The sequence below is a fragment of the Medicago sativa genome, chromosome 1 (genome assembly GCF_051527215.1).
Source record: "Medicago sativa cultivar Bolivia chromosome 1, Bolivia_mono, whole genome shotgun sequence".
Taxonomy (NCBI): Eukaryota; Viridiplantae; Streptophyta; class Magnoliopsida; order Fabales; family Fabaceae; genus Medicago; species Medicago sativa.
Window position 1 is genome coordinate 4,999,415 of NC_140749.1, and position 17,299 is coordinate 5,016,713.

The window sequence follows — 17,299 nt, forward strand, 5'->3', positions numbered from 1 at the left end:
AAATGAAGTTATATGTATCTCTCATAAGAAATCTGCGACTCCATCAACGCTTGTAGCACTATCAAATGGTATCAGTTAAATTTTTAGATATATCAGTTAATTTCATTGAAGCAATGATCTAACAGATTCATCTATGATCTTTCTATTGTTATCACAGGTAGGTAGTTGAGAAGATAAAAGACGATGATAACTAGGTGATACATCTAGTTTCCTATTGTATTTGTCTCTTTAAATTATTTTGTGGTATATCTAGTAATAATCATTTTTTGGTATGCAACAAAATAATAATCGTTATCCTTCCTTAAATTAACAAGCAAAGACCAACTATACTATCATTATATATCCTTAATGAAAACATTAACTTTTTCCCATCTGTGTTCACAACAATGATCTTTTCATAATTATTGTTATTTAATTTCACACACGCACGCGCACGTGCACATACCTTATGCTTCAGAGTTGCTAATTAGTTTTCGAAAAAGTTCACCCCTCAATTCATGGATACACTTTGTAGAATCTCACATGTTGTTTCCATCTATATGACACTTTTTTGTTTTCATCAATTCTGCACAATATATGTTTGATAAAGTGCAATTTTAAGTTGATTAAAAAAAATACTACGACATCTACATTTTTTACCAAAGCAACAATATGTTAATTTTGACCAAAATCTTGTTTGACTCTCTAGAAGCACCACCATTATATCTAATTTAAAGATCAGATTAACAAGCAAAAATGGAATATATTAATACCACATGAGAATCTTCATCGGAACAAGGTGTGTCAAAAAGGAGATGATGTAGTATTTTTCAACGATCAAAAGTAAGTATTGTATGTATCGTCTCCTCAGGGACTAGTGTGATATCACGGACCGTTCGACATCGATTATCATCTTAAGTTAAAGATAGATTGTTTGTTTGTTTGAACTAAGTTAACTATTTGCGAAAATAAAAGTTGAGATAAATAAGGCGTGAAACTTGTTAGGGTTAGAGTTCCTTGATTAAGCATCACACATAGCCTAAAGATCATACATGGATTCTAGCTTCTCTTTGATATTATCACGTATCCCTCGACAATATCATTCGTGTCCAAATAATATTGTGAAATCAATTGTATCGTTTAATCGTCGATGTCTCAAACTATCAAACGATCCAAGAGTCGATCGTATCGTTCAATCGATGATTTCTCAATCTATTAAATGATCCAAAGCATTAAGTTTGGATACAAAAGGTGATTATCAAAACATTAATTCCATGTCTAGAAGTCATGTTTTGATAGTTGATTATCCTAAACATAGATTCAAAAGTATTTTTCAATAGCCATTAAATCAAACATAAGCAATAAAGTGCAAGAATAATCTCAATATCAAATCAAATTCTAGAACCATATATTTAAAGATCAAAAGATTACATGTTTAGCTAAGATCAAGTACCTCTAACCCCAACAATGGAGATTTAGCTACTCATTGTCATGGAAGCTTTGCAAGAATGGATTGAAAGAGTAGTATTCATTACAACTTGTGATCTCTCAACAAATAAGGAAGAATCCACCTTCTATCACTCTCACTTTATGAAGAACAAGCCCAATCACTCTCTCTAAAGCTATTACAGGATATAATATGAGATTCTAAGATATTCTAAATGAAATTATCAAGTGGGCTTTCAGAGAAATTCTGATCTGCATCAACTCGCCTTGCAAGTACCTTCATTCGCCATGGTGAGTTGAGGTTCCTTCACCAGTGGGTTTGTGCCACGTCATCTCTGGGGAGTTTTAGCCGCCCTAACTCGCCTCACGAGTAATTGCATTCGCCATGGCGAGTTGCTCGCCATCCATTCGCCATTGCGAGTTGAGGGCGTGTGAAAAATTGGTGCTCTATGGAACTTGCTCGCCTTTCACTCGCCATTGCGAGTGCACTCGCATCTTGCTCGCCATTGCGTGTTGAGTGCAAGTAATTTCTTGTGCTCTCTGCCTATTGCTCGCCTCTGACTCGCCTTTGATCACCTTTTACCCGCCATGGCGAGTTAGCCTTTGTACTTCTTCTTTGTTTTTCTTCTTTTCTCAGTGTCTTGAGTTCAATTCCTGCACAATTGGTTAGAGTAAGACAAATAAAGCGTAATAGGGCAATTATCAATTTTCTCTCGGCTTTTCCCTAGATTACTTGTAAAACAAGAAACAAAAGTGCCTTAGATATACATTTAAAATACTACTTTCTGGCACTTATCAGGACAACAAAAGTATACAATCAAACAAGTCATAAAGAAAGCGAAACAAGAGCTAATTAGCCGATGCCCAGACAAACAAGCGGGATCGACCACCACATATGAAAATTTTGACGAATATTAATATTGGTTGCCTTCATCCACCAGAAGGAATGTAACTTGACTTTATCTAACAGTTGATGGATTGAACTTTCCTTGTTCTTGAAACTTCTATTGTTCCTTTCATTCCACAAAACTCAAACGCAACATAGTCAAACAAGCTGCATAAAAGAACGACGAGCTTGCAAACCACATGAGGAGTAAACAAATTGAACAACATGATCATGTAAAAGATACAGATCAGCATGGTATGCCATAAAGTTGCAATTTTACTCAAGAATTAAAATGTACTGAAAAGTTATAGAAAAGATTAATGAAAATCCAACCTTCAATTACTTGTGAAATTACATATTAACTAGTTCTAGTTCAGACTTCCATGAGATAAATTTAAAGGGTTGTATATATTTGTGATCTAACTAATAACTTTGCAAGCTTGTGGTCCTACTTGTTTGCTTCCTCCCTTCCCGCGCGCTTCTATCAATGACGTACGTGCCTGACAGGCAGAAGGTGAAATTAATAAACTCTGTAAAGGAACTTGGGAAAGGGACGAACTCCTGCAAAAATTAATAAACTCTTTATCAAAACTGCTTCTTTCTTAAGCACAAGCCCAAAAATTTCTATTTTTTGATACCTCATATTTCTTTGAATAAAAAATGAATTTTTCTATAACAGGAAAACAATATGGAAATCATTCCACTATAAATACCTGCAAATAAACATTTGCAATTACCATCTCTCCAAATTCAAATTCAACTGGAAACTTGAGAAGTAAAGAAAAGAAAAAATAAATGGCAACACAAGAGATCACAAACTTGACTAGCGAAATCAAGCTCCTCGAGGGTAAGATCGAGGGGAAGCAAGGGCTCATAGAGTTTCTACAGCAAGAACTTGATACTGTACCAGCATCTAAGTTCCAGAAAACACAGATGCTTTATGATCTAAGGCTTGAGCAAACAGAACTCCAGCATAACCTTAGGGTTCTCATTGCAAGAAAGAAAGCCTTGACTGAGGTGGCTGAGGCTCGGGCTCGTCGTGATGGTCAGTGAAGGTTGGTGGAGGAAAAGCCCAACCCAAAAGCAAGCATTTAGTTTAGTGTGTGGGTGTGTATGTTTTTAAGGGTTTTAAGTCAGTGTGTTTGTGTGGTGAAAAAAATGTGTTTTCTTTAATGTTTATGTTTGTGTGTCCAATGTTAGTATGCAACCAAATATTAATTGTTATCCTTCCTTAGATTGGCAAGCAAAGACAACCTATACTATCATTATCCATAAATCCTTAATGAAAACATTAACTTTTTTCCATATGTGTTTACAACAATTAACTTTTCATAATTATTGTTTTTTAATTTCACACACACACTCACGCACGCACGCGTGCATACATTTTATGCTTCAGAGTTGCTAACTAGTTTTCGAAAAAGTTTACCCCTCAATTTATTGACACACTTTGTTGAATCTCATATGTTGTTTTCATCTATATGACACTTTTTTGGTTTCATCAATTCTGCACAATATATGTTTGATAAAGGGCAATTTTAAGTTGATTAAAAAAATAAAAATACTACGATAGCTACATTTTTTTTACCAAAGCAACAATATGTTAATTTTAACCAAAATCTTGTTTGACTCTCTAGAAGCACCACCATTATATCAAATTATGAATCAGGTTAACAAGCAAAAATGGAATATATTAAGACCAAAGGAGAACCCTCGTTAGCACAAGGTGTGCCAAAATGGACGTCAAAAGTATGCAATCAAACAAGTCACAAAGAAAGTGAAACAAAAGCTAATTAGTCGATGTCTAGACAAACAAACGAGCTCGACCTCCACATATGAAAATTTTGACGAATATTGATATTGGTTGCCTTCATCCACGAGAAGGAATGTAACTTGACTTAATCTAACAGTTGGTGGATGGAATTTCCTTGTTCTTAAATATTCTATTGTTCCTTTCATTCCACAAAACTCAAAAGCAACATAGCCAAACAAGCTGCATAAAAGAACGACGAGCTTGCAAGCAACATGAGGAGTAAACAAATTGAACAACATGATCATGTAAAAGATACGGATCAGCCGATGATATGCCAAGCCACGACCGAACAAGACTCCAAAGTGAAGTAAATCAGGGGCAAAACAGAAATAGATGTTGAGCAGTCTCGAAACCTCCACACCTAGTCATGAATAACTGATTGTCGTGAGAAAGAATGTCGCGCGCCACCAAATTATCCTTCATTGGTAACCTACTCCGAAGAAGTCTTCAAGCAAAAATAGAAACATTCAAGGGAACTTGTTTGTGCCAAATGAAATCTGAAGTAGCATCAGAGCTATAAGATTCTTGACTAGTAAGCATCATATACATGCCCCGAACCGAATAACCACCACTAGGATCTAGCCTCCAATGCCATTGATATGTAGAATTATGCTGCAAAGAAATATCGTGAAGTGAATTCCTACACCCCTAACAGCTCCTCCTCCCAAGTCCACAACCGATGACGCCATTCCCAGGCTGTTTCTCCTTCCTCCCACCCCACATCGCATATATCCACCACCGAAACCTTGATTTGATTGAATACTAAAAAATGAGACCACGGTTTAATGGTTTAATAGGGTTGCCTCCATGTCAAACCCTAATATTTTGTTTGACAATGTTATTTTGGTCATAAAAACATTATATAACAAAGATTATTTTAAATTTAATGGAAAGTTAACAAAAAAGGTTAGGGGAGGTAATGGTTGGTTTGAAAACAATAGAGGAGGGCACTGTAATATCTCTATGTTTTAACTAGATACATCATACATCCATTGTAGAATCGAATTCCACGCTTCTAACATATTGGGCACTTTAATATCTCTATGTTTTAACTAGACTAGATACTTCAATAATATGGTTGAAAATGTTGTATCAAATAAAAACATTCCTCTATATAGAGATTCTCGTGAAAAGAATTTGGCTTAAATATGCAAACCGTCCCTGTAATATGGCCGCATTTTGATTTTCGTCCCTGTAAAAAAAAAAAATTTAAATACATCCCTGACAAATTTTTTTTGTTTTAAAAAAGTCCCTGGCCCCACTTCGTTGGTGATTTGGCAAGGTTCTGGGCCACGTGGCAGTTGCTGACTGTGCAACTTATGCCACGTGGCGCTGACGTGGCATAAAAAATAATTAAATTCTTTTTAATTGAATATATGTACTTTTTAATTATATTTATTTAATTTTTGTTTTTTAAAAACATTAAAATAAATAATAAAACGTTTTATAAAAGGAGAAAGGGAGGGAAAATTGGATCTAGGTTTCAGACTTCATTCTTCCATTGATCTTCCTTCAACCTCTTCGTTCTTCTTCTTCTTCGATCCTGCTTCTTCTTCGATCTCGCTTTTCTTTTTCTCCATCTCCAATCATTTCGCGAAGATGTCCAGCAGCAGAGGGTATTCCAACAGCAGAGGTTCTCACTCCTTTTCAATGTCCAGAAACGGTGGATCCCGCAACAGTGGTCGTAACCCAAACAGTGGTGGTCGTAACCCCAACAGTGGTGGTCGTAACCCCAACCAGATGATGTCTATGCTACCTGTTTGTGGTTGTAACCTCCCTATGAGGATGTATATATCAACCACATATGAGAATCCAGGAAGAAGGTTCTGGAGCTGCAGAAGGTGGAATGATGAGGTTAGCTTAATCCTTTATTCATATTGCCTTTATTGTATACTGTTTTTTGGATATAAATATAATCTTCCATTTTGTGTAATTTATACAGAATCAACAAACTTGTGGGTTGTTCATTTGGGACGATGAAATTGTGATAGGGACGACACCCATGATGGATGATAATGCTGCCATGGAGGCGTGTAGGGTGGAAGGAAGAAATGATGAAGGATGTAGCAAATGCACCAACATTGATGAAATGATGAAAAGATTTGATGAAAGGGAATGTGTTCAGTGGAAGAAGAAGTTTGAGGATGAGAGAAAGAAAGTGAAATGGCTTGCGTTGGTGTTGATTCTCAGTTGGCTTGTGTTTGGATTGTATGTTAAGAATTGATGTAATGAGGTTGTTTGGGAGGGATAACTGTAGGTGTTAAGTTAACAAGTAGGCAAGTTTTGTATTGTGTTATGTACTATGTTATGTACTGTGTTATGTAGTCTAATGTATTGTGAATCAAAGTTAACTTTGTTGTTAATCAATGAATGAAATGTTCAATTTGGTAATGAAATGAAGTTCCACACTTTTTGTGCTATGTGATATGTTTTAACCCTGTGATATATACGACATCATAATATGTCATTGAATATGGCATTACTAGCAAAACAGAAGGCTATTGTTCAAGGCATTACATAGTTAATCAAAAAGGCTATTGTTCAAGCCATTACAAACTTAATCAAAAAGGCTATTGTTCAAGCAATTACAGACCACTGTAAAGGGATTTATAACCCATTAATAGCAAAAAGGGCATTGTTCAACCCACATTACAAACCAGATAAAAAGGCATTTCTCAGCCAGTAATAGCAAAAAAAGACTGAATTAATAATGGTTGATCTAAGGCTTCCAACAATCTTGCTTCTTCTTCTTCTTCTTGTTATCCACTACAGCAGTCTCTTGAGTTAGCTCACCGGGTCCATTGTCTATGTCTATGTCAATAGGATTTTTCTCTATTGTTCCTGGTGCTCCAAACTTTGGTTGAGGACCAAAGTAGCAGGTTCTTCCACTTCTTCTAAGTCTGCTTAGGTTGAGCTTTGGTACCCCAGCAGATGATATTTGTGTAGATGCCTCACACCTTACCCCATGCCATGACATTGTGGTCTTTGCTCTCTTTTGCAGGTGTGTAACATCATACACCATCTCAGCATGTTTTTTCTAATCAATGAAAAAAAAAAAGGTCATTTGAATGTATAAAAAATTTTGTAGTCCAAAATATGTAAATTGATGCCTGAGACAGAAATTTGCCTTGTTTGGTGGTTTAAATGGTGCATTTGCATTTGATGCACCATGAACAGCAGTTGTTGCAGGTGCAGAATCTGGTGCATTTGCATTTGGTGCTATGTGATCAGCAGTTGTTGCAGGTGCAGAATCTGGTGCATTTGCATTTGGTGCTATGTGATCAGCAGTTGTTGCAGGTGCAGAGTCTGGTGTATTTTCATTTGGTTGAGACTTCTTAGCAGGTTGAGACTTCTTTGGCTGAGACCTTCTACCAGTAGCAGGAGCATGTGCAGGCACATTAACAGCAGGCTGAGGCACATTCACATTAACAGCAGACTGAGGCACATCATTCACAGTACCAGTGGGTGCAGGCACATCATTCACATTACCAGTAGGTGCAGGCACATCATTCACATTACCAGTAGGTGCATTTCTTGGTGGTTTCCTCTGCAACAATACAATATATGCAGGTTGTTACACATATTTAAGCTTCAAACATATTAAAATTATACAATATAAAAGCTTCAACCATATTAAAATTATACCTTTCTTTTTTGAGCTTCTGGATTAATGGTAGTACTTTTGCAGGATCGGTTGTTATGGCCAAACTGGCCACATTTGGTACATCTGTACTTACTGACTTGCCTCTTATTCTGTTTGGGCTCAGGTTCATCAGGTCCCCTTCTTCTCAGTTTTTTTGGTCTTCCTGGACCTTTCTTGTATGTTGGTGGCAACATTTCCTCAGCATCAACAACTGGCCACATGTCTTGCCCATTGATTGCACTAACATTATAAGAGTAACACCTTTCATATGTGGCTTTTGAGTAGCATTCATCAACCAAATTCTCAGGTATCAGAGACCTTCTACCCATAGCAGCTATGGCATGCCTACATGGGATGCCAACTAGTTCCCAGAAATTGCAACTACACTGTCTCTTTCCAAGATCAACTATGTATTGGAAACCACCATACATCTTAGCAACTTCAAATTCATCAGCATCTCTCCAAGTTGATATCCATTCACCACTAAGTTCAATCTCCCTATTAAGTCTTTTTAAAGGCATAGGCATTATTTTATGTTGCCAATTTCCAATCTTAGACCTAATAGTTGATATTCTATTCATCAAATAATTTCTAATCCATTCAGACATAGCTATTATGTCTTTGTCTCTAGCAATCAATATTGTTGAATTAAATGCTTTAGACAAATTGTTCATCAATACATCACATTTAGGGTAAAAACTAAAGGCATGCTTACACCAAAGTTTTCTGTCAACTTTCATAAGCCAATCCCATGCTCCTTCATCAATTGCCTTAAGTTGCAGCATCTTTTGTTCCCATGCCTGATAGTATGTTGCTTTAGTTGCCCCCATCATCAAGTCCCTGATTGCAGCACCTCCACCATATTTTTTCTTGAAATTTGCATACAGATGCCTGAGACACAATCTGTGTTCAACTACCTCCAGCAAGTCATCAAACACAGACATTAAACCCTTCATCAAACAAACACATACACAACAAACAACAAATTAAAAATCAATAATATGGAAAACCCATAACCAAAATAAATCAAAAAACAATAATAGCTATGTACCTTTTGTTGATCAGAGATGAAGACCCATCTCTTATCAGTTCCAATATCTTCAAGTAACAGTGTCAGAAACCATCTCCAAGATTCCTTATTCTCCACTTCAACTACCCCAAAAGCTAAAGGGTAATATTGGTCATTTGCATCCCTACCAACTGGTATCAAAAGTATACCACCATACCTAGTCTTCAAGTGACACCCATCTACTCCTATGAATGGTCTGCACCCACTTAAAAACCCTTGTTTAAGTCCTTCAAAACAGAAGTAAAAAGATCCAAATCTGGGTTGAAGTGTTGGTGCTGGTCTTTCAGTGTTAATTAGGATAGAGTTACCTTGTGAAACCCTCTTTAACTCAGCTGCATACCTCCATAACAGGGTATACTGTTTTGCAGCCTCACCTTCAATAATCTCCTTTGCCCTCTTCTTTGCTCTCCAGGCCCTTCCAAAGGTGATTCCCACTCCATGGTTCCTTCTCATGTCTTTCATGATGTCTTTTACATTTATTTTCTCAGTACACATTATCTTTGGAAGTTGTACTTTTGTAACCCACTTGGAAGTAGCAGATCTAATATATGTGTCCTTGGCACATGTGTGGTCCCCACTCCATGTTTTAATCCTGTACATGTGTTGGTCACCCACTTGACTACATAAAGCAACAAAATCACATTTATTCACTTTATGATTGCAAACTGCCCTAATCCTTTCATTGTCATTTTTCACCATCTTAAACTCCCTCCCATGTATTACATTCCACTCAGTAAGGGCTTCCTTGAACTCAGCTAGGGACTTAAACTCCATGCCAACCTTGAACTTGAATTTTTTGTTAAGCTGTTCCATCCTAAACTTTTCATATCTTGGACCTTTTTCCTCATCAGAATCATCAGGGTCAGAACTGGCCAATGAATCACTTTCATAATCACCATCTATTTCAACCCCATCATCAAACTTCTCATCTCTATTTCTTTGATCAGGGTCAGTAGTACTTGGACCTTCAATCATGAGATAATTAGAATCAGCTAAACCAAACCCATCCTCCATTCCTAAACCTCTCTCTTCTTCACTGTCATCAAACCTGTCTCCTCTAACATCAGAATCTTCATCACAACTATATCCACCAGCATCAACTTCCTCATCATCAGAACCTTCACTTTCAACCACTTTTTCCTTCCCCTTACAACTGCTATTCTTAACAGGTTCAGATTCTTCTATACAGTTAGGAACATTAACAACACCACCATCACTTTCAACAACATCATGCTCAATGAATACATCAAGCTTACATTTCTTCTTACTAGCATACTCCTTCATTACTACAGCATCTTCATCTAACCTAACTAACTTGAAATCAACTTCTTCTTCAACCTTCCACCACATCCTATACCTTTTCCCATAATTATATTGTTTCTGTAAATCATTTGCATACCCTTCTAGTTCAAAATAACACCACTTATCAACATCTAAATCAAACACTGATTCTTCACCACCTTTGTAACATATCAACCAGTCCCTAACAAATAACCCTCCATGATGAAAAGCTACGGTAATAGACATGCTACATGCAAAAAAAAAAACAAAAATACACATTTTAACAACATTCATCACTATCGATTTGGTCCCCACAAAATGAGAAAATGGTAAACGACAAAATCAGTACATAGATATAAACAACCACAGTATAAAACCAAAAAGGCGCATAAATATTCTTACCTTTCAAGGACGTCAGACTCAAATGACTCCCATCCGTCGATTAAGCTTCCAAAGGCGCAATCCCAACCGTCAAATTCCACAACTTTCGCAGACAATATCTGAACCGTCGATCTGACCAAACGCGATGCAGGAGGATGAATGTTCAACAGTATCGACGTTGTTGGACAGAAGAAGGAGAAGGAGATCAATGGAAGAATGAAGTCTGCAAACCCTAGATCCAATTTTCCCTCCCTTTCTCCTTTTATAAAACGTTTTATTATTTATTTTAATGTTTTTAAAAAACGAAAATTAAATAAATATAATTAAAAAGTACATATATTCAATTAAAAATAATTTAATTATTTTTTATGCCACGTCAGCGCCACGTGGCATAAGTTGCACAGTCAGCAACTGCCACGTGGCCCAGAACCTTGCCAAATCACCAACGAAGTGGGGCCAGGGACTTTTTTAAAACAAAAAAAATTTGTCAGGGATGTATTTAAAATTTTTTTTTTTACAGGGACGAAAATCAAAATGCGGCCATATTACAGGGACGGTTTGCATATTTAAGCCAAAGAATTTTAATAATTTGTGCCAACATCAATCTTTTATTTTTTGGTCGAAGTGCTAACCTCAATCTACAAGCCTCTTGGAACGTTACATATATGATGAGAACGATGTTATGATAGCTAGTACTGTGGTATGAAACTTGACCCACCTGTCCAATATAAGGTCCCAAATGGGGTCCTATTTTGCCTAACTAAAAGTCATGGTCCATATCCTGAAAGAGGCCTTCTATTTTCTTTTATTGTTATATATCTTGCACTGAAAATGACATCAAAGACAATGCCCTGAAATTCTTTGGACTCAAGCATATGTTTTGTAGCAAATATATATCCCAATATTCCTCATTTCACTTTCATACAAAACTTAGATAGATATATTAAATCATTCACATGGAAAATTTCCTAGTAATGTAGTAGTACACTATTCATTAATGACAAGGAAAGTTTAATTAATTAGTGTTTATAATTAATTAATTTAACACTTAAGAAGAGCTAATTCTCTTGATGATTCAGCATGGTCTTTTCCCCAATTAGGCCTTCCAAGTGTGAATTCTAAGTCAATCATAGTGTCTGAACATGTCAATTGGGCAGAATCCAACCTCTTCACCTGTTTAAATAGTATACACAAATGTTAATGTCATAAACTATACAATAATGAGAAAAAAAAAGTACATGCAACAAATTAAAACTACAGCACAACTACAAAGCCACATGCTAGATCCAGTTTCTGGCCCTATATATATGTCCCAAAACTTACCATGGTATCATTTTCCTTCAAATTAGAATACGTCAAACCAATTTCGGATTTTTCTTCAGTATTGTTTGTATTTGTCTCTATTGATGGTTGCCAAGATGTCCTGAATTAATTTATAAAGTGAAATGAGAAATTAAATACAGAAGGTAGATAAAATTTAAAGCAACTAAAAAATGGTTTAGCCCATTCTAGTTTTCTAGTACTCCAATTTCAAAATCCAAAGTCCTAAATACTAATTCCAATTCCAAATATATACAGTTCAAAACGGCATAGCCAGCAGTTTGTGATTGGCTATTGAAGGAATAGATGTCATGCAATATTTTAACGGTCAACATCCAAATGTTTCAATTTGCTAAGGTATGCAACCAGTCCTCATTATTAGCTAGAAAGGAGAAAACATTGTTGGCAATCTTAATTTTGGTTAGCAAATCTTGAACCTAAAGAGTGATGGATAAAACACGAAGTAATTTTTTGATCAATCATAGTGTACCTTAAGAGGATGGTCCTTCTTGAAAAAAATAATTTAGAGTGAAAAAAATAGTGGGTGGATTTACTCTTTCCACAACCAAGGAAGGACAAACCACAATTAATATGTCGATTTTGTAAGATCCCCTTAAAAGTTTATAAATAAATGTCATTTATTACTTAATAAGCCAGGACTTTGTAAGATACCCTTAAAAAAATGAATTTTGTAAGACATATTTAATTCTATCAAACTATTTAGTACTATATCTACGCATCAAATTCAATATATTGTTCAATGTGCAAAGAGGTTCACTAAAAATAATGTGAACGTGTTGTTTGTGTAATTATAGACTTTGAGGAAAGAAAATAAGAGTAAAAAAAAAAGGTATTATTAGAAGAAAAAAAGTATCCAAATCTCACAATTTTTGTGATTCATGGAGATGTGCACCAAAAGCTAAACTTTTTACTTCATATTGGGATCAATTAATACATTGAAGATATAATGAATGAGTAATCCAAAAGCATCGTTAAGGGAGCACGTAAAAAATGACCACCCACATACCTATAAAAAGCCCTAGGCATTTTTTGTCAAAATCTATGTACTAGTACATTTCTTGTCATAGAATCTCTTAATCAAAAAGATAAGCAGAAAAAAGCTAAAAACAAACAAGAAATATTTTCAAGATAAAAAGTACTACTAGTAGTTTTTTTTTTCTTATAAAAAAAAGCCAAACACAAAGCATTTGTGTGAATATTCGTGCCTATACGTTAACATAGCTTTTAATAGCCCTGTGTTGAATAATGGTGCTCATAATATGCTGAGAGAAAATTAGCATACAGTAGTTTTTACCTAAGTGAATTTTGAAGTGGTTGAGGTAAATTTGGTCTCTCATCAGCTGAGGAATTAGCTCCATGCAAAGGAACAATATTAATCCCTTGTGTCTGCAGTATCCCATTACCTGCAAAATTTCATTGCTCTTACTTTATCAGACACATTAACTTAATAATTCATCACATCATCACTTCAATTGAAAATCATAAAGTTATACTATAGTTTCTGTCAAATCCAAATACTAACTAAAGATCTAAAAAAAAACAAACAGAAAACTAACAAACAAACATTGTGCAATAATTCATAGAAGAAAATGTAATTACCTGCTCCTGATTTGTCAGTGGTCTTCACTGTTCTATACATCTGCATGAACACCAAGCATGAAAAATAATAAAAATTAGATGAAAAAAAAGTCCACAAAGTTAAAGATTAATATATTGAATATTTTCTAGATACCCTTTTGTCCCTAGTGCTTGTTCTACTTTCTCCACTACTAGAACACTTCTCTTATTTTTCTTCTTTCTTTTGTCAGAAAGTAATTAAAAGGTGAAAATGGAAACTTCATTCAGAGTACTCATTAAACTGTAAGACTATGGTGAATAGTTTACCCCACCTGTAAGTGACTCTTGACGTGTGCTAGGGTTAGATCCTTCACATTCATTAACTCTAACACAGATTTTGGTGTTGCTCCTGCAAGTTAATTACACGATTAATTAACATGATCCATAATTATATTATACTTCCTTGTAATAAAAGTTAAGCAAAAAAAAATACATGAATCTTGTTTTTTCCTTATATTTTGTTATGGACATGTTCTTACCATGATGAAGAAATGATAATATTTCATATCAAAATAATCATGTATAAAGAACTTAAGTAAATGCTTATAGAATAAACACTTATCGTATAAAAGTGCTCATGAAGAATAATAGGTTTGATGAACTGCTTACTTTCATGACCACCAAGAAGTTGAACAGCGTGAACAAAATGGGAATGAAGGGTTGTAGTCCATCTCATTCTTGGAGCTCTAACACTTCTTTTAACACCATTAACGACTCTTGTATTTCGCTTGAAATCGCGGCCATAGATGTGAGGTTGAAAGTGTTGGTTAAAGTTTCTTGATACACCTTGCACTTGATGACGATGAAGGTGATGATTATGATGATGTGGATTCATCAAATCTGAATTTCCAAAGCCTAATCTCAATGTTGGGTCACGTTGATGAGGATAGATGAAGGGATTTTCATGGCTTAACTCACTTCCACTACTAGCTGAATCAGAAGTAGTTGATATTGAACATATATTATCATTATAAAGTGGTTTTGTTATTCCTTTGGGTTCAGAATCAGAAATATTAGAAGGAAGACTTATGTTTAAAGATAGGTCTGGTTCTAACAAAGGTGAAAATAAAGTATGCATTTTAGGATGTGAAGAATTATTAGTGAACATGAGAAAGTTATATAATTATTAGGGTATAGAGTACTTGAGAAGGAATGAATGAATGAAGGAAGGAATGAAGGAAGGAAGGAAGAGGGTGAAAGAGAGTGATTATATCATCATGAGTGACTCATGATTTGCATTGTTTTCGAGGTATGTGTGTGATGAGGTAGCCTTTTAGTAGGATCCAACTAGGGTAATTGATTTAAGAATTGCATTTTTTTAATATAACACAGATGATTTAATTTTTCCAGAGGCTACTAGTCACTTAGTCAGAGATAGAGATTTTTTTATAAAAGAAAAAAGATTAAATGAAGAGAAAGAGAAAAGATCAGAGTTTTTTTGGGGATGGTGGTTTGAGCGAAAAGTTAGTGAAAAAGGGTAGTGTAGTACTAGTTATTTATGGAAGCTGTGGCCTGAGATAATATTAGTAGCAGTGGTCATCAAAGTACTATCTTTGCACAGAGAGAGAAGCTAGGGGGGTGAGAGAGAAAGAGAGAGAATGCCTGGGGAGTACTGAGGTTCCTTTACCTTATCTATACAGGAATATTATTAAATGAAGACGTAATGTGTGTTCAAATTCTCTCAAAAATGTTTGTTATATTATTCAATCTTCAATTTAATTATGAAATATTTTTGTTTCATCAGGAAATAAATTTTTCGGGTAAAAAATAGTTATAGTTAAATGTATGTTTAGTGTCACGGTAAATTTGACAAAATTAAGTTGACATCATAATTTTATTGAAATTCAAAAATATAGTTTATGTACAAAGTCACGACAGTTCAAAGTGATTTTAACAAACTTAGCATATACGAAGAACTTTAACACCCAGTTGTTTTACCAATTATCACTAGAAATTTCGGTCTTTTTGAACTGGCTATGAAGCTACATCTACTCAAGTGTGCTTAGATAGCAACTCAAAACTTTTTGTCCCTTGTTCAAGAATGTGTTCTACAAGGATTGAACATTGACTTTACTCATTTCATTTCGAAGATTAATTAGAATGACTTTAAAAAAAATAATGTACATTTTTTATATATTAAAGACCTAATTAAATATATATTCCTAAATAGAAGTTTTATTTATTTTAATTTTTGCATAAATTTGGCTATGCTTGTTCTCAAATGCATTCACTAATTTATATGATTGAGAAAACTCTATTTTAAAATTGTTAACACTACTTACAAGATGATATTGAAAGACTAGTATATATGATCTCATCCAAAGACTCTAGTTGTTGAAGAGTGAAGAGGATTATATCTGTAGATTTACTCTTAAATTCGAATAAGGGTGCAGTGATATAATGGTGGTTACTGGCAAGGTATATGGTTGGAATTCGAGAAAAGCCAAAATGGGTACTATTCAATGGAATATTGGAACGGGAAATGAGTCTATAGTTCACGTTGTTGATGGATTGTGACCTATTAAAATTCCCTGCTCTTTTTGTTTCTACTATCATGATAAGTTTAATTTATTTTTCTCCTTTAATACATATTTCTCCAATTGGAATATTCCCGTTTTTATTATGAACGAGGATTGACTGGCAGGCCAAAATATCCTTCTCTTCTATAGTCTATAGTATACCTCACATTGGCCCCCCCATGCATATGTGGCATCATACCTCATTGGTTAACTCCTGTTAACTATAGCTATGTATGCGATACCGCGACCAAAGGTTTAATGCATACCGTGGCTATAGTTCCATTATTTACTTTGACCATGACTATCATTCTTTTATATGTTTTTGCAACCAACCACTTCAATTATGTCTATCTGCTTATATACACATTATTTAAGTTAATATTTATTCAATTATGCATCCTAAGTACAAAGATTTGACTTGTTCATAAAAAATAAAAATAAAATCAAAGATTTGACAAGTATTGGATTTGAATATGAGTTTAGAAATTCATCAAGGTTAAAGCTCTTAGGAAAAGTTTATCTCCATTTAGGTTTTATAAACTTGAGAAACTAATGTTTTAATGTTGCACGTAGAGATACTCAATTTACATGCAAAAATATAAAGATTTGAGTGAAGATCCAATGTGATGTCGGAGAAAATATGAAAACTGATTTAGTTATTTGACAAAGAAAAATTAGTCATTAAAAAAATAAATCAGATCAACTTAGTTCATAAGTATAAGTTGTCTGTCAAAAGTTGGTTTTTTAGTGTTTAACAAACATGTGATATCATTTTAGATGATCTAACGAATAAAAAAGAATTTGGTAAGCCTTAAATATTTCTTCTCAAACTCAATCAAAAATAACGATATGCTAATGCATGTGTCATATATTCTTTATGAGATCCATTTTCACATGATTTTTCTATTAATAGTTGAGGAAATAGTTGATAAAATTAGGTATAAAAGAAAATACAATTAATAATCATCAAAGTGTTTCTGCTAACTCACCAAAATGTTTTTTTCCTTTTCCTTAAAAAAAAAAAAAAAAAAAAACTCACCAAAATGTTTGTCAAGCGTGTAGTATCATTTCAAAATGACAAATTAGATCTAACGATTAAAAAAGAACAATTTGGTCCTTGATGGAAAAAAAAAAAAAAAACCCCTTAAATATTTCTTCTTAAACTCTATCAAAACAATGATTTGGTAATACATATATGTGTCATATAGTCTTTATGAGATCCATTTGTTCGCATGATTTCTCTATTAATGGTTGAGAGAAAAAAATGATAAAAATTGGTACAAAAAATAACAATTGATGATAATCATTTGACTCACTTCATGTC

General features: G+C 34.4%; 2 protein-coding genes across 2 annotated transcripts; both read right to left on the reverse strand.

Moving 5' to 3' along the window:
• Positions 1 to 6,843: 6,843 nt before the first annotated feature.
• LOC146951949 (uncharacterized) lies at positions 6,844 to 10,624 on the reverse strand. The gene is made up of 4 exons (XM_085748985.1): positions 8,819 to 10,624; positions 7,770 to 8,717; positions 7,252 to 7,671; positions 6,844 to 7,161 (listed from the first exon to the last, which is right to left on the reverse strand). Exons 1-4 carry the CDS (start codon positions 10,409 to 10,411, stop codon positions 6,844 to 6,846), a joined length of 3,279 nt encoding a protein of 1,092 aa, XP_085605111.1. The 5' UTR covers positions 10,412 to 10,624.
• A 731-nt stretch (positions 10,625 to 11,355) lies between these two features.
• On the reverse strand, positions 11,356 to 15,123 carry ATS (Homeodomain-like superfamily protein). Its single transcript, XM_085756859.1, has 6 exons — positions 14,066 to 15,123; positions 13,729 to 13,805; positions 13,439 to 13,478; positions 13,134 to 13,242; positions 11,822 to 11,921; positions 11,356 to 11,671 (listed from the first exon to the last, which is right to left on the reverse strand). The coding sequence occupies exons 1-6, from the start codon at positions 14,562 to 14,564 to the stop codon at positions 11,540 to 11,542; spliced, it is 957 nt and encodes a 318-aa protein (XP_085612985.1). The 5' UTR covers positions 14,565 to 15,123; the 3' UTR covers positions 11,356 to 11,539.
• Between the last annotated feature and the right edge of the window lie 2,176 nt (positions 15,124 to 17,299).

Bases quoted from the DNA above. Each gene is read 5' to 3' on its own strand.
- ATS (XM_085756859.1), bottom strand. From the start codon at position 14,564: ATGTTCACTAATAATTCTTCACATCCTAAAATGCATACTTTATTTTCA. The intron at 13,806-14,065 runs GTAAGCAGTTCA...ATTAACTTGCAG, and splicing joins ACTTCTTGGTGGTCATGAAA to GAGCAACACCAAAATCTGTG. The intron at 11,922-13,133 runs GTAAAAACTACT...AAATTAATTCAG, and splicing joins CCACTTCAAAATTCACTTAG to GACATCTTGGCAACCATCAA.
- LOC146951949 (XM_085748985.1), bottom strand. From the start codon at position 10,411: ATGAATGTTGTTAAAATGTGTATTTTTGTTTTTTTTTTTGCATGTAGC. The intron at 7,672-7,769 runs GTATAATTTTAA...GTATTGTTGCAG, and splicing joins CAGAAGCTCAAAAAAGAAAG to AGGAAACCACCAAGAAATGC. The intron at 7,162-7,251 runs GCAAATTTCTGT...TTCATTGATTAG, and splicing joins CATTTAAACCACCAAACAAG to AAAAAACATGCTGAGATGGT.